We start from the raw sequence: 24,463 nt of genomic DNA, 5'->3' as shown, positions 1-24,463 counted from the left end.
AGTTTATTAAATATGCAAATGAACCCTTAATTAACTTTACACTACTAAATGCTTTACAACACAGTTAGATATCTGTCGAATCAGTATATGCAGCAGTTTTCATCACATTTGATGCAGTTATTTCGGAGTTATATGACTAATTATAAAACTTCATGAAATATGCAAATGAGCTAATTATTAACTTGACACTGATCAATGCTTTTCAGTACAATCGGATATTTATCAGATCAACATTTCTAGCAGTTTCATCAAATTTAACGCTGTAATTTTGGAGTAATATCACTAATTACAAAGTTCATTAAATATGCAAATGAACCCTTAATTAACTTCACACAACTAAATGCTCTACACCACCATTAGATATCTATCGGATCAGTATCTGCAGCAGATTTCATCACATTTGGTGCTGTTATTTTGGAGTTATATCACTAATTACGAAACTTCATAAAATATGCAAATGACCTATTTGTTAACTTGACACTGCCAAATGCTTCTCAGTACAATTAGATAGTAATCAAAACAATATCTGTACCCAATTTCACTGACTTGGGTGCCGTAATTTCAGAGTTATATACCTAATTACAAAGTTCATTAAATATGCAAATGAACCCTTAATTAAATTCACACTACTAAATGGTTTACACTACAGTAAGATATTAGTCGGATCAGTATCTGCAGCAGATTTCATCACGTTTGGTGAAGTTATATTGGAGTTATGTGGCTAATTACAAAACTCAGTAAAATATGCAAATGAGCTATTTATTAACTTGACACTGCCCAATACTTCTAAGTATAATTAGATACATATCAGATCAATATTTGTTGCAAGTATCATCAAGTTTGGTGCAGGAATTTCAGAGTTATCTCACTAATAACGAAAGTTCATTAAATATGCAAATGAGAAGATAATTGACATGACACTCACAGTATCATCATAATGTTCTGAGATTGCCATCTGTGAAAAGTTTCATGAAATTTTGTGCAGTATTTCTTGATATATGTCTACACTGTCATTACCGTCTCCACAGGGAAACCATTGTACGGGAATAAAAACGATATCGCATAACTTCATTAATATGCAAGCCATACTAACCAAAATCTAATCAGTTGTTGCAAGTAGCATATGGTACCTGTGTACCAAATCTGACTTGAATCCGTTTAGGCGTATTTGAGTTATCGTGTAAACAGACAGACACACACACACACACACACACACACACTAACATACACACACACGGACAGACAGACAGACATCGCTATGACATTAGCCCACGTGTTTACACACGTGAGCTAAAAATGCCCATCAACCAAGAACACAATAACAGCAAGGTTTCATCGTGATACCATACATCAAAGGCACCAGTGAAAGAATCAGGAATAGACTACAAAAGAAAGGGATATAGACATACTTCAAAATCAGCAACACACTTCGCGATATCCTGCTCAAACCAAAAGATAAAAATAACAAAGAGAACATGAAAGATGTCATCTACCAAATAGATTGTGCAACAACGGGGTGCAATGCCTATTACATAGGGTTGACCAGCAGACCCCTTAGTGAACGCTTTGAAGAACACAAGAAAAAAGATCAATCTGCTATAAATAAGAATATTTCAGAAAGTAAATACAAACCTTCAGAATTGTCTTCTTTGTCAGTCAAAGTCATCGACAAAGAACAACACGTGGGACAAAAGAAGGTTATTAGAGGCCATGTACATTAATGTAAACAATCCATCACTCAATACCAATGTTGAAAATATGAGATACCACCCATCCATGGTGACATCCAGAAAGTCAGTGGACAGTTCAATGTCCACACTTAACACATTTTCTGTGACAATGAAACATGTTCACTCCTCGAGTTTGTTCACACCTCCAGCTGTTTTATTGCCTGCATTTGGATCTTTCTGTCAGATCAAGTGTGGACATTGATGAAGGACAATTGATTTGTTCTAAACATGTCCGTTTGCTAATTCACAGCGGAAGAAGAGTACTTTTCTGTACTTCAATTTTAATACTTCCATGATGAACATACACAGTATAATGAGCTTGTTGCCTCCTCAGGAGCCTTGGTCGTATGTGACCATGGTATAATATAGGAATTATCCTCCCTTGTTCGTCCGACCATTCAATAGAGAGTAAAAGATGACAATGCCGATTCATGCGAACTAAATCATGTATTGCTATCAAAAAGCCAAAGAAAAATCATTAACGCTGGTAAAATCAAAGCACTACATCTTATTAGTCACTGGCATTTTTGAACGGGGAAGCCTAACATGCATACTCATCTAACGTGTCGTGAAATACTTCGAAATCAAAATAATATTTCTGCACGTTTTATCTCCTAGGGTATGTTTTATGGCCGTCAAATAAACTTTACATTCATATCAAGGGGCAAAGACATTCCAACTTACGTAAAAGGGTAATTAACAAATTTAAATGGAGTTGTCCAAATAATGAACCTCGCAGGACTGTGTATCGAAGAACTTTATTTTGCAAATACTGTGTGCAACGCGTTCCATTGTCAATTTCTCTTTAGGTGTCTTTAAATTGTCGCCTGATCCAGACTTTATAATTTAGCGCACCAGATATTGGAACCGGGTTGCACTGTAAACTTATCAATGCCCCGTCATTAAGATTTTCCTCCGGTTACCAGGTGTTATCCATGCAACTTTATAAGGAACTCTTACTTTCCGTCATAAGACCACCCCTGTATTATTTTCTTTTCCCCAAAATATCGGTTTTTCTCCCTAACCATACTCTCTTCCTCACTTTGGGATTAGAGAGTTGACTCAATCTTTCCTCGGTACGTCTACGAATATCTCGCTACATTGTAATCTATTCTGTAAGGGCGGTTCACTGGCAATGTTATATATCGCATTAATCATTTTTTTTTATTGATTTATTCATTTTTCAGTTTCTCTATTTCTTCATTTCGCTATTTCGCAGTATCGCTGTTTCACGATTTCATCGATTATGATTAGCCCGGTCTGAGCAGAATAACTCAACGCTCCCTTGCGAGATTTATCGAGATAAACGGCGAAAATTCCTAAGTCGTCACTGTGCTGAAAGCGTACAATCAACAATTAGACAACTGTAACATGTTTGATAGGCATGCATATACTGAGAATGGTCTCGCTCTGGCCCTGCTTAGGGACTGGTCAGTCTCTTCAGCCTGTTCGGGGGGCGGGGATGGTGGTCCATGGGGTTCACCCTGTTTTTGACTTTGGTGATGGGGAGTCACGATTTTTTTAGGGGTTCAGTGTGTTTTTGGACAGGCTCATACTTTCCTAAAATGCATCGTGTCAGCCACGAATTTCATTATTCAGTTGTACTTTTTAGGCGCGCCCTTCGGTTGCGTAGCTTTTATAATCAAATATATATATATATATATATATATATATATATATATATATATATATATATATATATATATATATATATATATATATATATATAAGAGATATATTGTAGAATATCGTGATCTCGGCAAATAAAAAGTCTGTTTTGCAAAGCGTACTAATCATTATGAAATCTACAGCTCATATGAAAAATGTGACAAAGTGCTGATACTTTTCTGTTTTCTTTATGAGAATCAGCATAGGAAAGCACTATGCCCTAATATTACACAATATATACTCTATACACAGACAGTGACATACTTTAGAAAGAAAAAACTGACAAGATATTTTTGTTCGCATAGATGCAACTATTTGTCTTTGTGTCACAGGATTTCTGTAAAATAGTGCTCTTTTCATTACTAAAATAACAGTTAACAAAAGGCATTATAAGTCATTATTAGCTGTGCTTTCATGGTTTCAATGTTAAAAGAAAAGGTCCTCTCAGACACTGCGCACATTAGATTTGGCTACAACTTATAAAATAGTTCTCTATGGCATCTCAGGAGATATCATTAGATGGCTGGCAAGTCTAAAGTTTTTTTGAATTACTGATATTAATGATTGACATCCAGTTATGTGCAACAGTTCTGGACATCTTCTTACGCACAGAAAGTGTGGAAAACATTTACAGGTCATTCAAAATACTGTATTCAAACTTTAAAATTGGCACTTTGAAATTCCTACCTTACAGCTGACATGACAACGATTTCATCAAAACACAGAATGACTTAATGTTTAAAATACACCCCTAAATTTTTTTTTATTGCAGTCTTCAAAAAGAAAGAAAATACAATATACTTCACAATTTACTGGACCTAAAATGTATACAGTTCGTAAATAAAAAGGTAGAAAATTTGAAAAGTCTTAAGATTTTTCCAATACTGGTAATATGTCTCCCCACTTATTAATATATTTGTCAAGTTTACTCCTTCGAATAGCAATGTAACGTTCAATTTTTTTGTATGTTGAAAATAAAGGACTTGAAATTGACAAATGTTGGTGTTTTATTTTCACATCTACTGATGTATATCTATCTCTTGGCAACTAATAAACGAAATTTAACAGCTTTGCTAATGCGGGATCTCCTAACAAAATGACTCTGGCTGATACAATATTCGTACAGTGAAAATATATTCCCCATGTTTCGAAAAGAGTAGACCAAAATTTCTTAGCTACCTCAAAATCATAAAACAAATTTATAACAGTTTAGTTATCACTTCGACAAAAGGTACAATTTGAGGTAGGTACTTTAGATGAAATTATTTTATGCAATCTTCTGTTTGTCATAAGAATGTTCTTGGTCAATTTCCATTGGAAGCTCTAAGCTTGACACCGAGTGTGATTCTAAAAGGTAATCGATATAGTTAGGTCCAACTTTCAGAAGATATACCTTATCCATGATCATAATAAAGCTGTGATGTTGGTACCATAAACAATTTAGAAATAATGCTTGGAGTAAGAATTGTAGTTTTACACTGAAGTAAATGTAATGAAACATCTAAAATATTAATATTATAATCATTTTCATTCATATCATCAGCGTTAAATCTAGACATGTCACTATGCTTTTTCCATTCTTTTGGTAACGAATGGATAATACCACACCATTTCAGAAAGGAATATTGTGGAAGTTTGTTCCCAAAAGTATTTCGATACAAAATATTGCCTGCATTATCAAAAAGTTGACCTACGTAAAAATGTCCAGCATCATAAAATTCTTTATAAAACACAGATTACCATTTATCAAAATGTGTTGGTTATTCCATATGCACTGATTACCTGACTTAGTCCCCTTAGTTAATTCTCTCCATGCTGTAAGCAAACGTTTTACGAAATCTGACAAAGAGAAAGGCAATAATTTAATTTCAAAATTACATTTCAAAAGCACACTGATACCGCCTACCGTTTTGAATTTCTCTTTCAAGAAAAATTTCCAAGGATGTGAAAAGTCATCCCACGTGAAAGACTATAATAGCCTGTACTTACTCCTTTATTCATAACACAACTGGAGATATTTGAATAAAGACATTTAATCCAATGTATAAAACCTTCACTAAATTTAAAAGATTTGAGTGCCTCAAACAAAAAGCCACCCAAGTTTACCAAACGCTTTTTCAAAATCTATTGTCAACAACAGCCCTGGGAACATCATTTGTATCAGACGTCTGTATAATCCAAAATATTATCGATAAGTCTGACAGATATATCCCCAATAAATCTATTTTTGACAAAAGCGGTCTGTGTCTCATAAATAATAGTGGGAAGAACTCTTTCCATTCTTTTAGCCAAACACTTTGTAGCAATTTTGTAATTCGCATTAAGCAGAGAGATGAACCTCCAGTTTTTAATACATCTTTCACCTTTTTCCGGTTTCTCTAGGAAAGTTATTACACCTTGTCTTGAGAAAAAGAAAAGTGACCAAGTATGAAATGCGTTATTTAAAGAATTCACTAGAAAATTGCTTACAAGTGGCCATAAAAACCTGTAAAAATCAGTAGAAAGGCCTTCATTTCTGGGAGTTTTATTAGTAGCAAACAATTTATTTGCTTGCCAAGCTTCATCCTTCGTTATCATACCTTCACAGGATCCAATCTGCCCAACCTCCAATTTTGGAATATCTATGTTTTGTAAAATATTTTATGCAACCCAGAATAGCCTTCTTCATATTTTACAGAGGAGGAATAAAGCTTCTCATTGAAATTTTTAATTTCAACACTGACGTCCGTGGAAACTATATTGTGAACGAGAACTATATTGTGATAGAGACCTTAAACAGAAAAAAAAGTCAGAGAGTACATTATTTATCGTTTACCGAATCCGAAAGCAGATTCAAACTGCATTCTTCGACTCACAGTCTAGATTATACACTCGACCGTTTATGAAAACTTTTCCGTCGTGAAATTTCACGCGCTTGCCTTCTGCATTCGCTTTGTTCATTGTTGGCAGATTTAGATTCGGATTCGGAAAAACTTTATTATCTCCTCTCCAGAAATTTACATGTGGTTCTTAACACCAAACACACTCACACACAATACACAAAGGTATAGAACTGAGGCTGGACATTAGCCTAATTTGACTTGTTTAAAATTGAAATTGAATTTGGAATAAAACTCAGCTTCGTTCTCACAGCTCTATACTTTGGAACCCGTAAACGACAGCCGGATGGCAGGTTCTCAAAAATATACTTAAGACATGATTTTGATCATTTAAAATCTCTTTTTCCTTCTTATATAGATCATCGAGATTTAACAGCCGCACATCAACAATCTTGCTACATATATTAACAATTCTACCTAGAAAGCTTTTGCCACACAAAGTCAAACCTTCAAACCAGCCTAAAAATGAAAATGTAAACATGGATTCGATAAAACAAGGATAAAACGTTTTTAAGATTGCAGAATTGACACTGAGTGATCTGAGCTTCTGAAGGCAATAAATCCTGGACTGACACTTTGAGTTAATGTAATCAATGTGTGCTTTAAAAGTGAGCCTGTTGTCTAAGATGGTACCTAAATATTTGTAAACTATGTAGTAACCTTTTCTACTGTATCATCATTCATCAAAAGACTGGGAATGGCTGTTGGTTTTGTCCTGAAATCAATAACCATTTCCTTTGCCTTTTTCACATTCAAATCAAGATAGTTTTCCATTTCGAAAAAATTTAAACTTCACCAAAGTAGGTGGTATCAGAGTTCGATAAATCTACTAACGCAGAGTCATCAGAATACTTGCCAAGTGGAGTAGATTCATTACCATGACATTCATTTGTGTAAAGTGTAAATAGAATCGGGGAAAGAACACTACCATGTGGAGCCCCAGTAAAGGTGGACCGAGAGATTGAATAGGTTGACTCATAGCGAACCCTTTGAGAGCGATTTACAAGAAAATCAACGATCCAAAGAATACGTTGACATTAAACTTAAGAACTTTTTACGCCATGAATGGGGTTGAATTGTATTAAAGGCTGATGAGAAATCTATAAACGAGATGAGTGTACACGTGATGCAACAGTGTGATTGTGGTATTGTGTGTACTTCTATCGTGTCGGTAAGCAAATTGGTACGGGTCAAGATAGGGATTTGAGTATTTTAGAAGTTTGCAGCGAACGATACATTCAAAACATTTCATTATACTCGACGTTAAAGCTACTGGACGATAATCATTTAGGGAAGTGGGTTTCAAAATTTTGGCAATAGGGCAGATGATGGAGTTTTTCCAAATAGTTGGTACTGTATAATCATTCAAAGACCAGTTAAACAATTTACTGAAAACACTCGCAAGCTGTTCAGCAAAAAACCTCAAAAGCTTTCCACGCTTTTTTCTTCTCATAGTCCTGAAGACATAAATCTTCTTTAACACGGATTCCGGAAACTTCAAGCACTCTGCGCGATCTTCTCAGAATTTCTGTCTGGTTTGACGATACATGAACTTCACCAGAAGTGGTCGAGGCGGTGTATTACGCAGGTTTCGTCGGTCAAGATGGCGCCGCGGTGGCTCGCGATGGGCATTCTCAACCTCACTCGGGTCAACTTCAAATTTCTCTTTCAATGATGCAAACAAAATAGCAAATAACCCTCTCGAGATGTTTGCCCAAGTGACAATCCAAACTAATAAAACAAAAGTTACTTAAGTACTAGCGTTTTTGATCTCTCTCTCTCTCTCTCTCTCTCTCTCTCTCTCTCTCTCTCTCAGCTGTTGTTGTTGAGAGTACGTAAGCTATGAAAGGGTGTTTAACTGTCTGAAACATTCATCTTAGAAAGGAAAATAGAAGTCGCTAAGTGAGTGAAATTGTGAAATTCATCTGAGCTTAGCGACTTCAATTTTCCTTGCTACGTAGTTGACATTTTCGACGACGTAAACACTCTTTCACAGCTTTTTGACGGGGTCAATTCTCTACATTTTCAAAATTTGACAATGCAACTCCAAAGTAATATAAGCAAAGTGTTATTGAATCAGGCAAGTCAACATTTCACTAAAGACACAGATGTTAGCTGACCGTACTTGGACTCTACTATTAAGTATCGATGGAAAACGCTTTCTTTCTTCTTTTTTTCTTTTTTTAAATCATGTTGGTCGATTTTCATGGATACCTGATAAGTCGCATAATTGTTGTGAAAATTATCATTATTGTATATGGGAACTACATCTCCCTTCGCTTATCAATTTCACATAGTATGTTGCGGCCATATTTTCATTTACATAAATCGATTATATTTAGAATAGGTACAACCACACCTTGCCCTCATTACATGGTACTGCGATTTCGTAACGGTTGTGATGACATTTTTGAAGAAAATGTACGAATAATTACCCAACTTATGGAATGGGGCCTAATGATCTAATCAACGCACGTGTCAGTTGTCGTTGGCACTGACCTTATTAATTTATACATGCAGAGACCTTTAAGTGTTGAGGCTTCAAAACCTCGCCAGTCGACATGAGTTATGACTTACTTCAATGTCTATCTTCATAGCCTCTTTATCAGTACCCAAACACGTTTTACACAACAATTTGATATAACCTGAAATATTATCTGGGTGATATTGGACAGTATTTTATTGACATATCTCTATCATTACTCTAGTGAAGGTATGATTCCATTCTCATTAATTCTCCTATTTCAACATACCCGCGTCATGAAACGTGGAAAATTCTACAAATTCCACATGATGGACTGACGCCCCGATATGACGCGTTCTCACGACCAGAAGCCAATGATCGGAATATAAATTACTTGCCATGTCATCGCTAAAACGTTCATAAACTGGATAAACAGGAGATAATTTTAGCAAAAAAAGTTATTCCGAGAGCAACCATATCTCCTCCTCTTTAGTTTTTATTTATTTTACATAACCATCAAGGGGACAACGATTAACTTGAAAATCCGAGAGGCACTATGTCTCCTCCTCCTCTTTTTTTTTAAATTTATTTTACATATCCATCAAGGGGACAACGATTAACTCTAAAATGCGTGTTTCAAAAGATATTGTGTTCGCACTGCAAGTGGCCGTCTCCATTAGATTTGTATGAGTCAGAGCCTATTACAACATTACAATCGTGGAATTATTCTTCCTTGAAAACAGACTTTCTTTGAAATAAAATATTGTAAAAAACGAAGGTGTGCATGGCGTGTGTGGCGGGGATATTTTACGGAATTTAAAAAATCGAAATAAGCAAAAATTGGAGCGGTATTGCAGAGGAAGAATTAGTTCATTTGTCCGACACTGAATTCCTTTGCTGCCGGCACAGCAGGTTATAAATCATGTTGAACTTGTCAGAGGCCAACACTGGTAAGTCTTTTTATCATTTTGTGCCATGGTCTTTCCATCTTTTTCCATAATGTTTAGCTTTTGACGATACGAATTTAATTCAATGTTCCTCACGAATGATCGTTTATGATTTCTGTCCTTTAGAAACTACAGTGTCATAAGAGCTTTAGAAGACGTGGCCAGCTGTAGAATTAATTGCCAATGGCTTTGTACATCATGACTTTCCTCGAACAATAGCCTGATGACGCTTAACGCAATAGCTTTGATATGAAGAGCGACAATATTCGTAAAAACACATTTACACTAGCTTTAAAAGTCACGATCGTTCAGGAGAAGTTGTTTCAGCACGATATTGCGCAATGTTGGTCATGGTATGTGCATGCGTAAATCAGCCATGTGACTTTCTGAATGCCTGGTTTATGTCACATGTTCTTCGTTTGATATAAGATAAATCTTCAATTCAATACATATTGCTCTGTTACAAATGCAGGGCCTTTCCTATGCGACAGATACCTTCTTTTACGTTAGAACTGTTTCAACCTTAAATACTTTTGATATACATACATGTACATTTGATTATATGACTGCCTTCGCCCCTTATCCTAGTCATGCTCACGATCATAACGTAAAAAAAATCATAAACTCACCTATTGACATGTTGATGACTGGTGCAGGTTAGCGTGTGCCCCTCTGCTTTGGTACACAAGAAAAATTGAAGGTTGACAAACGTTCAACCGCGTTTAAGAGTAAGATACCGATCATCCGTGGAATCTCTTTCTGATTCGAACCAAAACCTTATGAACCATCACCTGGACCTCTTTACTGGAGCTGCACTTTTCAAGTTAGCATCAACTCATTCGACCACCGACTGCCTAAATGTGCGCGAACAGTTGTCTCGATTGTGCTCAGTCTCTCTCGCTGGGCCACACCATTTTGAAAGGTGGGTATGATGCCTGTTGCTCAGAAAGAACAAAAGTACGGGTAGTAGAGACTAACTCTTACAGTACAATTACCGATGTGCATCGAAAGGAAATCAGCTTAGCGTGTATGGATGCTTAACTTAGTGCTATGCTATCGTCAGTATGTGAAAGTCGCAGTTAAAGGTGAATATTTAGAAAAGAGTATTTGTAAATAATACGGATGATTGATTACACCATCGGACTGTTGAATATTCATCACGACCTATCAGCTCATTGTTGGAGCTCCCTAACAGTGAATATACTAAGTTTACTACCAACGCAAGAATGTCAAGCACCAGATATAGTGATATGGGTGAGTATAATTCCAGCCCACTTAAGGCCCAACTATCACTTTGTAGACGTGATCCTTTATATACAGCTGTTACATTATACGCCATAGTTCTGTATTGTTGAAAATATGAACTGCCCGCAGATTAAACTTTACAAATGTTATTAAGTAATACACTGCAGATAAAATATCTTTGTAATGACTTCAGGCCTGAAAGGGCTTCTTTCTATGTCACTAACCTCTGCGCGTGATTCTCACAGCCTTTTGTTTTTTTCTTTGATTGACTGCAGACTATTTAATCCTTCACGAAATGAATATCGCCTATATAGAAACATAGTGTACAACGAACTGAGTTTGGAGTACATTATTTATTAATCAATGTAACTGAATAAAGGGAAGGCATGAACCCTAATAAAAATTGAAAATATTGTACACTGCTGTACATTCCAGGATTTCTCCATGTTTACAAAGCATTTTGAACAGCATACTGTAAGCCCGCTTTAATGTTAATTCCTACCCTCAAAAATTCCACTTGTTTCATTTTCACAGGGCTGAATAATTGAGTAAAATTTCCCAGTGCACATTACAATTAAATGGGTTTAGCTATTTGTTTGTGTGACTTTATTTTCTGCGAACACACACCAAAGCGATATCATATGATCTGAATTTCATAGAAGGATGATCTCATTTCAGTCTAAGGCTGACAATCACACGGATCACCCTAGCCCGGCCTCTGGCTTTGGTTTCCATACGCGCGATCGAGCGTGTGCAGCACATTCCATATGCGTTATCAAAAAGGATAACCTTGTCTCTGTCGGCACAAATGTGTACATAATTTCTGCAAATGAGTATATCACATTTATGATGCGACTGAGGTATAAACAACATTCACCTGTGTCGACTACATAGCCATCATGAATTAATTCAATAAAGTCTGCGCAGGAAGGCCTCAAGGCGAACTGACGAACCAATTATGCCGAAATAAGTTAAAATACTGTCACTACTAAGTTTTCAGGGAGGGCCTGCTAGCGATTTCACGTATAATATTAACGTTGAATATCAGTACAATTCGTGTCCTTAGGGACCAGTCATCTTTAATGAACCAGGAGTCTGTGTTTTTGATGGAGGTGATCATGCGTAAGAGCAAGTCAGAATGGGACCATTGAAATTACCATCAAAGTAGGGGGAAACTTTGAAGACATGTTCATGGCCACTTCTTTTTTTCTTCGTTCAAACAACAACGTCAGAGGCCGCTTATCTATGAATATAGCATATAAGTGCATTAAATGACCCTGAAATCCAAACGAGCCATTTGTGCGTGTTAAGGGACCTTATGTATAAATCAACTGACTATTACTGAACATTTATCAAACATAAATAGAAATCGCACTCAAACCTAACTGAAAATGTATTAACCTCTTCACACTGATAACCTAAGTACCCTGAAAGATAATATACCTACATATTATTGTAACAAGAGCGCAAAAAAGAAAGATCAAAAGAGATCAAAAGTAGTTATATAATTTGTATATGTCCAAAGAGGTCAAACCACCAAAATGAGTGGCTCGTATCGTAAGCGTATATATATATATATATATATATATATATATATATATATATGTGTGTGTGTGTGTGTGTGTGTGTGTGTGTGCACTACATCGGTAAGTACATCATATACTTTACGAGAGTGTATATATGTACTTATGTATGTATCTATGTATCTATGTATGAGCATGACCTTAATTTAGCATTTTTTCCACATCGGTTCAGCTTATGATGAAGACATAAGAGTAAGTTTACACAGACTGAAGTTGTACGGTGCAATTTCCAGCCCTGCGTATATCAGTCTCACCAGTGCAAATCCACTTCTGTCAGCTTTCAATCTTTCAAGCTTGTTAAGACATATGTCAACATCAAATGGGATACACATGATTTTCAGTGTAAGTAGCTTATATTGTTTTAATATGACCTTGACTTTTAAAATTAACGTCAGAACAACGTAGCTTCAGATAGTGACAATTATAACACAATTAATGGGTAAAGAGGACATACCAACTTCTCTGATATGTCAGCTAATGGATATTGGTGTAAGAGGAGTGAACGATCATAAAATGTAGAACATGTAGTGTTCTGTTTGGTTTTCTCTTATACATCTTACCTTAGTTTCTGAAACATCGAACTTACTATTTCTACATTACATAGGAAGATTATTTAAAGCTGGCGAACCATGTTGAAAACTTCACCGTCAAATTGTTGGAACTCTGCAAGGACGAGGAAACAGTTTTGAGCTTGTTAAAGAACCCTAGCGAGTCAAAGACAAGATACTGGGATAAAGGAGATTGGAATATCCTGCGTAAATCAATTGACAAGGAACAGAAAATGGTAAATGTTCACGAACCATATTATAAGAGGCTCAAGTCCATACGGGCGTGACCCCTGTTACAACCGATAACGTAGTAACTAACCGATAACGTATCGAACCCGATAACGCAGTAAAAATTTACCGATAACGTAGTAAATAAACGGATAACGTAGTAACGAACCAATCACGTAGTAATTTTTTCTAACCGATAACGTAGTAAAAATTTATCGATAACGTAGTAATTTTTCTTAACCGATAACGTATCAACAAATTTACTGATAACGTATCAAATCAACTGATAATGTATTGGATCAAGTGATTCATGGGATTAAATTTAATAGAGATAGATCTATCCTCGATCGATCGATCAATCCATTAGTCAATTGATAGATCCACCGATTGATCGATCAATGCCTTTATATATCAATCGATCGATCTCTCTATCGATTAAGTGATCGAATGAATTGATCGATTGCTCAACTGATAGAAAGATTGCTATGCATATATATTTCGATGGATAGATAGATAGATCGACGGATAGATAAATGTAGAGATAGTGTATCAAATCAACCCACAATGTAGCCAAATGAACAATAACGTATCAAATCAACCGATGACGTATTGAATCAACCAATTGTGTATCAAATCAACCAATAACCTAGCCAACTCAAAGAGTAAAGATTCCAATCAACTGATAATGCATCAAGTCAACAAATAGATTGTCAACCGACAGATAAAGTATTAATAAATAGAAACTGACTGATTATTAATGAGTGTTGTATCTTTCTTTTTTTCACTGATAATCAGTCAGTTACACCTTCAGAGTAACTTTTACTTGGAGTATACTGTTTGATTCGTGATATTACTCAGACATCACGAATCGAATTTCATCAATTTGGAAATGCGAACTAATCAATTAGTATTCCTGCAGGATGAATCCAAGCTACAACACATATTTGAGTGTCTTAAACGACACACTTTCTAAGTTAGGAGGAATTGGAAAACGTTTTCAACATGACCAATCATAAAATTTCGCTACTTACAACTTTAGTGTATCAAAATGACAATAAGTCTTTACAATGTAACTCTCATTCTGGGACCGAATTACAGGTAAATATGGACTCATTGTTCAATTGAATTCCGTATAATCAGAATTCATTAATTTTTCAAGTTACTCCTGTAAGCAAGCCAAGTCAGCAGATTTTGTAGACATATTGCCTTTTTTTCCTTTTTATCCTTTCTGTCATGATTCACGCCAAGTCGCATCTTATTTTGGGTAGGATTCGAAGACATCTTACAAATTATTGAGTAGTCGTATGTAGTTTAGTGCTGATAGAAAAAAAAAACGCTTAGGTGAAGAAAAATAAAAAAGTTTGTTTCTCATCCTCGCGCGCGTCAATTCCGACCCGCCACGTCAACCTTTACGTAACGACAGTACATAATACAATGCTGTATAAAACAGAACTGTAATTAAAATAACTGACACTAACATTCCATTCAGAACTGTATACACATGTCACTGTTACATTAAACTGACAAAACTGTGCATTGCTGCATTAAAAGTCATTTATCTCTGCGTGCATTCCTATGTCGTTTTCATGTTTTTTGCGCGTTCTTGTTAGTTGTTGAAGAATAAAAAAATTGAGAAAAAAATCCCCATCACCGCATCGTTTTTGCAATATGTCTAGGATGAGAAACAAACTTTATATATTTCTTGGCCTTACAAGAGTCATACATTTATATTAGATAATAGATACTCATACATTTATATTAGGTTCCTGCATATTAATCACTGATATGCTTACCTTTTTCAAATACACCCGATGGAGATTTCTAATGACATGAAAAATTGTCAATTGTACGACTAAATCATTAATATTCTTTGGTTAATCACCAATACGCAGTTATTTCTATAGGTGATGTATCCAATATGTGTGCGAAATTTGCGATGTCGGCTGTCGGTGATTGCGACATTGCAATTGGTCTGTTAGAGCCAGAAATCAGTCTCGACGGAAAAAAGGTCTTTCATTTTGTAGCTGATCCGATTACATTGTTAAAAAATGCTTTTTAACAATCACATTTATATGCGAAGCAAAGTATTCACACGACTTGCTTGTATAACTTTTGTTGCATTACGAACGACTAACTTGACCTAAATGTTGCTACACTACTGGTATGGGTTTGGAAAGTTGTTTCTTATCTTGCTATTACAACCATACTTTCTGTCTGAATTGTAGCCGATACATAATACAATAGTTTTCTTTCTGGGGAGGGTTATCTGTGTAAACCAACAGCCGCTCATTCCCCTGCTTTTGTTTCATCAGTAATTATACTATCTCTTAGAATTTAACCCAACTAGGATTAAATGTATAGCTACTATACAAGACTAGAAACAACTTCCCAAACCTATTCCAGTAGTTTAACAACATTTAGATCAACTTATCGTTCGTACTACCATGAAAACAGTCAAAACACGATTGATTTGCTGCAGAAATTTAACATTAAACGGAAATTAATTAATCTATCTTTCTATCGAATTGATAGATCGTTCGTTCTATCGATTGATCTACCAATCAATTTATCTATCGATAGATTGATCGATCGATCGACCCACCATCTATCAAACATAGATGGATAGATCGATCGATCGATCTATCGATTGTGCATGTTATCAATCTATCGCTCCGAAGCGGTATTGGTTGACTTGTCTACGTTGATTCAATCCGTTATTGGTTCATTGATACGTTATCTGTAAATTTGTTGATACGTTATCGGTTAGGAAAATTACTACGTTATTGATTCGTTACTACGCTATCGGTTGATTTACTATGTTATCGGTGAATTTGTACTACGTTATCTGGTTTGATACGTTATCGGTTAGTTAATACGTTATCGGTTGTAACAGCCTCCCGTTGCACAAACAACTTTCCTATAGCCGTATAACTTTCTGTAGGGGGGAGGTTAATGAGCAATGACGTCATTTTTTGAAGAGCGCCGCCATCGGCTCATGCAGACAGGTTTTGCTTGTCTTGGAATCACGCTCGATTCTGCATCAACAACTTGCGGAAAACATTCTGCACATGCGTAAATCGCAAGACAGAAAGACAACCTTGTAAAGAGTGAAAACCCGGTGGAATTCTGTTATTTCTTTCGTAAGTTACATATTTTTGAAAATAGCTCTCAAAAACTTGTGATTTTCCGAAGTTTTCTGGGCATTTATTCTGTCCTTTTTAGAGGACCTGGAGTAGATGAATGAGATTTTTCATGTGGAAACCGCTAATTTTCCCAGTGACCTGAATACATCACCTAACATTTACACCCACAACCAAGTCAGGAACGCGACTGTAAATTATGGCACGGTCTTTTATGCATAGCCTATTTTCCGTCTTTTGACAAATAGGATCGGCCTGTTTGACCTAGGAAATGGAGGAGGTGAGCGGTGATAGACCCTCTGAGGAGAAGCATATCTACATGCTGACACGTCTATGTTGTGTGTGGCACACAAAACCTAAAAAGGCCTTCAAATGTCAACTTATATGCCAATATACTCATGAAGGTGTGTCAGTGCCACCACAATGTTGATCACGTCCGTCTAGGCCTTTCCGACACCCCTCCCCCCCCCCCCCTCATGGCAGTACGTACGTACGCGTACGGCAAATCGTCGGCATACAACCACACAATTAACTTTAAAAACTGTTTCACGCTGCACAATCCGATGACCCTCTGCTGGGAAGTAGTTATCCGACTGCTGCAGTCTTTCTGTTGAGGCTTTCCGTCTGTTCTCTATTGCCTTTATCAATGGGACAATGCAAAATGTTTTGCCATCGGTAGCCATTGTTTACATATTGATTTTGAAATTCGCTGGATATTGCGGGGGTCAAGTCAGGTCGTAAGCCATGTGCGCATGAGCTCCAAGTTTACCCAGTAGCCTCGGCGAAAAGTTATACGGCCATAGGGCTCTATGGGGAAAGTTGTTTGTGCGTTGGTTTTCCTAGAATTGTTCTCTTCCTCTTCTCCTTTTGGGACCAAAGCCAGCTGTGCAGGGCCCCTATTGGTGTCATTCGAATAATTCTTCTTTTTTCTTCTTTCTCAAATTTTTCTAAGAAACTGCCACTTGTATCGCTACGAAACGCAAAACCTTGTCCAGGGATAGGGAGAACTTGTGCATGACTCTATGCGTCCACTCGGTCTACTAAAATTACAAATAAAGGAGCGAGCGGTCATATGTCCTTGGCCGCAATATTTCGAAACAATTCAGCTAAATCTATAAAAAATCTTCTCAAGAATCAATAGACCATGAGAACTGAAAGTTTGCTCATATCATTATCAGTAGGTGTGATTGCAAGTTTATGATATGCGTTCAAAACGCTCAAGTGATTTGTTGAGCATATTGACATTTACAAAAACCTGAGATACCCATAAAATAATAGTTACAGCGGAGTCATTGACAATGACATAGTCCCCACTTGGAATAGGAGTATTAGTCTTGATGGGGCAGGGAAATGTGGTCATTAAGAAGTATCACTGGAGTGTATATGTTGAGATCTATGGGCACATAGGTCTATGTCGTTGTTCCCAATTTGAAACACATGAGGCATGTCTAAGTAACGGTTCTAAATCGGGAAAAAAGATCAGACCTCTAGCTGTATTGACCAGCCAAGAAATACATATGCGCATAATAAATGAGGTACAAGATGTGACATCTTAAGGTCTAATATCCTATCAAAATTAAAGGGTATAGAACTTGTGGTTACTGAGTTATGCATATATATGTATGATCAAGGTCAAAGGTCATCGAGGTCACGTGACATTTTGAGAAAAAATTGTATTGCTAATTAATCTCTATATGCCAAAAATCAGACCTCTATTTCTAATAGCTTGCCCAGAATTAGATATGTGCAGAATTGATAAGGTAAAGCATGTGTTGTCATAAGGTCTCCGATCCTATTAAATATAAAGGATATAGCACTTGTGGTTACTTAATTATTGACATAAACGTATATCATAGGTAAAAGGACATCGAGGTCACATGACATTTTGTCAAAAAATGTCTATCCTATAGTTACCCCTATATACCAAAAATCAGACATCCAGTTCAATTGGCTTGCTCAGAATTAGATATGCGCATAATTAATGAGGTACAGTATGTGGCTTCATAAGGTCTCCCATCATACTAAATATGAATGGTTTAGGTCAAAGGTCATTGAGGTCATGTGACATTTTGTAAAAAAATTGTCTTGCTAACTTATCCCTATATACCAAAAATCAGACCTCTAGCTCTATTGGCTCGCTTAAATTAGATATGCACCTAATTAATGAGCTACAATATATGGCGTCATAAGGTGTCCCATCATACCATATATGATGGTTGTAGCACTTGGGGTTACTGAGTTATGGACATATATGTATTGAGGTCAAAGGTCACCGAGGTCACGTGACATTTTGTCAAAATGTCTGAGATATCTGCGTGAATGGATGGACTCATGGATGGACGGACGGACGGACATGACCACATCTATAAGCCCCCTGGACTTCATCTGTGGGGACTAAAAACTGTCACTGCATCCTTTTTGCAATATGAATACGATGAGAAACTAAATTTTTATTTTTCTTGGCCTTATACATGGGAGCCTATGGAGAACTGACTTATACACGGGAGTCTATGGAGAACTGCCTTATACATGGGAGTCTATGGAGAACTGCCTTATACATGGGAGTCTATGGAGGTGTAAACTAAAAAGTCCTCTAACACGGCCAAATTGGATCGCATTGTGAAACAAATCGACCTGCATCTGAATGGTGTAGGGTACTATATACGGCTAGTTTTCAATCGGATTCGAACCCACAACATACGGCATCAGTCGTCTAGCTGAGAGGCCACAGACAGAACCACTCGGCTAAATCTCCACTCCCAAAAAGAGTGGTTCAATAGCCGGCTAAGTTGTTACATTTTTCTGACTGAGACCGCTCAACACGTTGTAGAGTTCGTGAAGCACTCACGCACGGATGCTCACTATCATACATCGCACATACACACTTTATCGAAGCGAAGAAACAAATTTCATCCTTGTGCAAAGTTTGAAAGAAATTGACCACGGCATGTCTGAGATATCTGCGTGATCGTCCGTGGGGACTAAAAATCCTTATCACCGGAATCAACACACAATTTAAGCTCAAATGGACGATGACAGCAACACGATATTTGCCTTTGTTGGATGACCTGGGATGACATTTAACATACTTTCATGTGACTTAGTAACTACAATGGCAGGTTTGGTTTTGGTTAGATATTGATCAGTATGGGATAAATTTTATTTTCTCCAAAATGAAGTTATTCATGACTGTAACCTACTTTCATCTATCTCAGTAACTACAAGGGATGAGAGTTTCTTTTCTTTTTTATTGACCAGTTTGCAACAAAACTTTCATAAATTTGAGATGACGTTGAACGACATTTGCCATACTTTCATGTATATCAGCAATAATAAGGCCTAGATTTTGATTTTTGTTTATTATGACTGATGTGAAATAGAATGACCTTTGACCAACTTTCATGTATGGAAGCGACTAAAAAGACGAGAATTTTCGTTTCTGACCTGTAAGCAAAGAAAACTTTCCGAATTTTCGAATGACCTTTAACCTACTTTCACATATCTCAATAATTATAATGGCTATAGTCTTGGTTTTTGTTGGATGATGACCAGTGAGAGACAACTTTTTTCTCCAAATTTTGGTTGACCTTGGAAGACCTTTGATCTGCTCTCATTAATAGGTGCAAATACAAAAGTTAGAAGTTTTGTTTCTTTTGTAAATTGATCGGTATACAGCACATTTTTGTGACCTTTGACCTACTTTGCTGTAACTCTGCAAATGCAACAGGCACATGTATGGTATTGAGGATGTACAATTAGAAAAATTGACAATATTGTCATACTTTCGAATAAAGGAATTTTGAATTTCGATATATTAGAAAAATCAAAACTTGATGAAAAATATTCGCTTAATTTGCTTAATTTCTACAAAATGGCGATTAAAAGTCACCATTTTCACGAAAATCACTGAAAATCAATATATCAAAACCATTCATTTCAAGTTCATGAAGTGAATGAACTGTACCCATTCTTATTGCACAATAGAACAAATCAAAATTTAATTCGATTTTTTTTGTCATTTTTAATTCAAACAAAAAGTGTGTGAATAAATAGAATAATACATTTTACAAAATTTGCTATTATTTCAACCAAATTTCAGATTCAAAGTTTTATTGGATTGAATATCACAACCTTTTATATCGTCTGTTTTGTCAAAATTTTATAGATTATAGATCTTTTCTTGTACTTTTCAAAAACAATGTTTACATCACGTGTTAACACGCGTGAGCTTATGTCGCAGCGATGTCTGTCCGTCTGCCTGTCTGTGTGTCTGCCTGTGTGTCTGTCTGTCTGTATGTCTGTTGGCCCGATATCTCAAAAATGGCTTATCAGATCAAAATCAAATCTGGCACATAGATTTAGTTAGCAAATGGCAAGAACTGATTAGTTTCTGGTACATAGAGTTAGTTAGCAAACGGCAAGAACTGATTAGTTTTTGATGAGTGTGGCTTGCGTACTTTTTGCTTATTTGCATAATTAATGATTTTAGAAAAAACGAATATACATTGAGAATGGTTGCACACATTTTGATTAGATTTACTAGAAATGTTGATCACACAAGAATATGTCAGCCGTAATTAAGGGTATATATCTTGATTGAGCAGACCAAAATTGACGAAACTTGCTATGTACATTGAAGTTACTATGATACAACATTGTTCAAAATTATTAAGCATTTTTACATCACTCAATTCCTGATTTGCTTATTTAATGACTTCCTCCTAATTAGGAATGTATACCAGGATTTACTTGATCAAAGTTGATGAAACATGCAATGCTTATTGATGATACCAGGTTAAAACAATATTGAAAGTCATTGCGCATTTTCATGATAGATTTATGGTAATGATAACAAAGTTTAAGAAGCTGCAAATGGCAAGTTCATTATATAAACAGCCCCCTTAGTTATATTTGTGCAACTAAGATCTGATTGGCGGTACAGCTATATCATCACAAATATATCATCACGTGCTGTACATCTTTACATTGAGGTACCCCTTTCTCCATTCTCATGGGCTCTGCAATGAATCTCAGCAGCCTCAATAGCCTCCTGCAGAAAGCAAAATCAAGACTCTCTGTGGTCAACAAAAGGATTTTGGTTGTAAGCAAATGGCCCATCTAGAGGAAGAACATGTGAACTTAAAGGGGAATAAATCTATGATCATGATAATTGCCATCATAATAATTGTTACCACCACCACCATCACCACCACAACCATGGTGGTTCAAATATTATTTGTGTTAATGCTAATGAAGGTTCAATTATGAGAAAGACGATTCACAAGCATAACTGTTAAGTGTTGCGAATCTTTTATTAGAAACTTAATATTTCCATCATGTTGATATATATCTAAAATAATGGCCAGAAGCCTAACCCCCCCCCCCTTGGCGTAGGACAAATTACCAAAGTTTTGACAATAGATGTAAAAAAGTTAATACTTCCAATGGACATGACCTTTTATTAAAAATGCTTGCCTTCATTAAAGAAAGGAGAAATTCTAAGCAAATATCATGTTTCCGATTTTTACAAACTAATAAATCGAACTCCCTTCTTTTTTCGTTACATTTCAGGGTAACTGGACAATCTCTATGGAAGCTGTTTTAGTAACATTCGAAACGACAATTTGTGTCAATTATGCAAATTAGGCCTGCACAAAGCAGAGTTTGGCATAAAAATAATAAGCATGGAAATTAGGTCAACCTTTAATACTTTTAGAGCATAAATATTGCATTTTAGAAAACGGTGTTAAGTTTTTGACTTAAATGAATTTTTATCATTAATACCAAAATTGTAGTTTTTTACCCCAAATAAACACACCCTTCATCCTTCGAGTAAACTATTGATACCATAGTAAACTTTAGATTCTCTGCCTTTTGAAAATATATAGTATTAGGGCGTTTACTTGTCATCTTAGATGAGAAACATTGCTTTGAAAAAAAACTGTGTTGGCAACATGCAGCTCCACCTTAAAACAAAAGTAGGTTTCATTTATCTGTTAAAAGTTTTGAGTGTACGATTCAATTTGTATTTTGTACATATAAAAACTTGGAAAAGATATTGCAACATACATATGCAAGTTTAATTTTACTTTTTTATGAGCCAGTACAAATTTAGATATAGAGTTATAACGCCTTTATTTTTATTTTTTTGACTTTATCGTCTCTCAAGTTTTGTGCAGACAATATACATGAAGGAAAACCGTTGCTACCATAATTTTAAGACTGCATAATACTAATTCATACAACGATGTAGGATAATGAATACTGATGTGTGTTTTCTATGTGTTTTGGTGCGCAGTTCATTGCTGACTCAAAAACTCAACACGTCATACACTCCGCCTGGATTGACGGTCAACCTCTGTGGTCAGAGAATTCCGGGATATGTTGGAAACTTACCTACGCCATGTTTCTGCTGATTATGTGCGGAGCGTTTCAACCCATCCTGGCCCTCATACACGTTTTCATCCCGTGTTCACCCCTCTCAAGATTCATCAAGTCACCAAAGACAAAGTTCACTATGCACATGTTTTCGTACGCCATGTTCCTCAATCTCTTGGTCATCAAAGAAGTACTTATAAGTCAACCAGTTCAGGTGTTTTCACCAGAAGAACAGTTTCTTTTGTTAATTTTGTTGTACATATGGACAGCCGGCTTACTCCTAGGGGAGGTTCAACAATTATTCTGCCAGGGGGCGGCGAAATACTTCTCTGATTTATGGAACATGATCGACATCGCAGTCCTTGGTCTTGTCGTCGCTACCATCATACTGAAAAACGTATCTATATTTGCTTTTTATAGCATATTTCCAATATTGGTGACCTTTGCTTTACTGCGGACCATGCATTTCTTCTACCTTCATGAAAAACTTGGCCCCATGCTACTTTCTTTTACCCGTATGGCTAGGGATGTATTCATCTTCATATGCTTGTCCCTCATCGTGGTATTCTCGTTCGCTATGAGCTTTTACGTTCTTCACAGTGTTCACATCAGAGCTGTTACCAACGCATACTTTTCTACGTAAGTAAGAACTCATCTTTTGCAAGTATTTTCAGTTTCAATGTATTATCAAAATCTCTCAGTATAGGTCAGCACTACGTTAACGCCATCTTGATAACTGAACTGCACTGTGGGATATGTTGACTTCCATTTGAGGGGGAGTAATTAGCTAGTCTTGCGTCATTGTTGTTATTGTACGCGTAGAGGTCAATCGGTGTTCCTGAACAGCTGATTGTGAAAACAATCTTGCCGGTCTTGTTCTGTCTTGCTCCATTTTCTCAACATTAGCAGTGGCGGTTGCGGTGTCATAATTAAAAGCAGTGAAGACTGTTTATGTACGATTCCAAGTAAACTTCTAAATTGTAGTCTTTTGAAGGACGGGTTTCCCGCGCCGATCGTGGCAGACGATTTCGTCGGTGAGTACTAAAATTTTATATAGTGTGCATAGCGCAATCGTGCCGTGTCATTGCGGGTTTTCACCCATAATAAACTTGTTATACTTCATTTTTGTTACTTATCATCGGAATGCACCTGCAAACTTCAAAGCCTAAAACTGTTTTAATACTATTTTTAATGAACTAAATTCAGATATTTTTGGTAATAATATTAATTTTAGATGTAATTTACATCAGCTACTTGATTTTTTTACACAAATTGTAATCTATTTTTACTTGTTTGTTTCTTGTCTTTATATTTGTTTTCATCATCCCTATTTGTCGTAACTTGGTCTACTTGTTGGTTCATAATTAAATAAATAAATAAATCTCTGTTTAAATTTTTCTTTACATTTTATCTTAGATTAGCGTGTTACTGTTTCTAACCAGTGTCAGGTGTCGTTAACCTCAGACTGTAAAAACGATTGAAGAGTCAATAATATGTCATTCAACAATCTTCACTTTGATATGTACATATTTTTAATGATTTCCCTCTTGGATATTTTATCAGAATAATCATGCCAAGACGAGGTCGCCATTGTTGTGATGTTGGTTGCACCAGCAACAGCAAATTCTTCCGAATACCATCAGCGAAAACGAG

At 36.1% G+C, this 24,463-nt stretch overlaps 2 protein-coding genes across 2 annotated transcripts in view; one reads left to right on the top strand and one right to left on the bottom strand.

The window, feature by feature from the left end:
- LOC139149106 (short transient receptor potential channel 6-like) overlaps window positions 1–10,564 on the bottom strand; it is a 46,016-nt gene extending 35,452 nt beyond the window's left edge. Inside the window, exon 1 of the mRNA XM_070720662.1 lies at window positions 10,318–10,564. Within this exon, the coding sequence (XP_070576763.1) occupies window positions 10,318–10,327 (10 nt within the window). The 5' untranslated portion in view covers window positions 10,328–10,564. The remainder of the gene's footprint in view (window positions 1–10,317) is intronic.
- Window positions 10,565–12,693: 2,129 nt separating this feature from the next.
- LOC139149105 (short transient receptor potential channel 6-like) overlaps window positions 12,694–24,463 on the top strand; it is a 41,259-nt gene continuing 29,489 nt past the window's right edge. The window contains exons 1-3 of the mRNA XM_070720661.1: window positions 12,694–12,858; window positions 13,121–13,300; window positions 22,731–23,449. Coding sequence (XP_070576762.1) covers window positions 12,823–12,858; window positions 13,121–13,300; window positions 22,731–23,449 — 935 coding nt within the window. The 5' untranslated portion in view covers window positions 12,694–12,822. The remainder of the gene's footprint in view (window positions 12,859–13,120; window positions 13,301–22,730; window positions 23,450–24,463) is intronic.

Source organism: Ptychodera flava, chromosome 14 (assembly GCF_041260155.1).
Source record: "Ptychodera flava strain L36383 chromosome 14, AS_Pfla_20210202, whole genome shotgun sequence".
NCBI classification, from domain to species: domain Eukaryota; kingdom Metazoa; phylum Hemichordata; class Enteropneusta; family Ptychoderidae; genus Ptychodera; species Ptychodera flava.
This window is presented reverse-complemented; position numbering and strand designations above follow the sequence as displayed.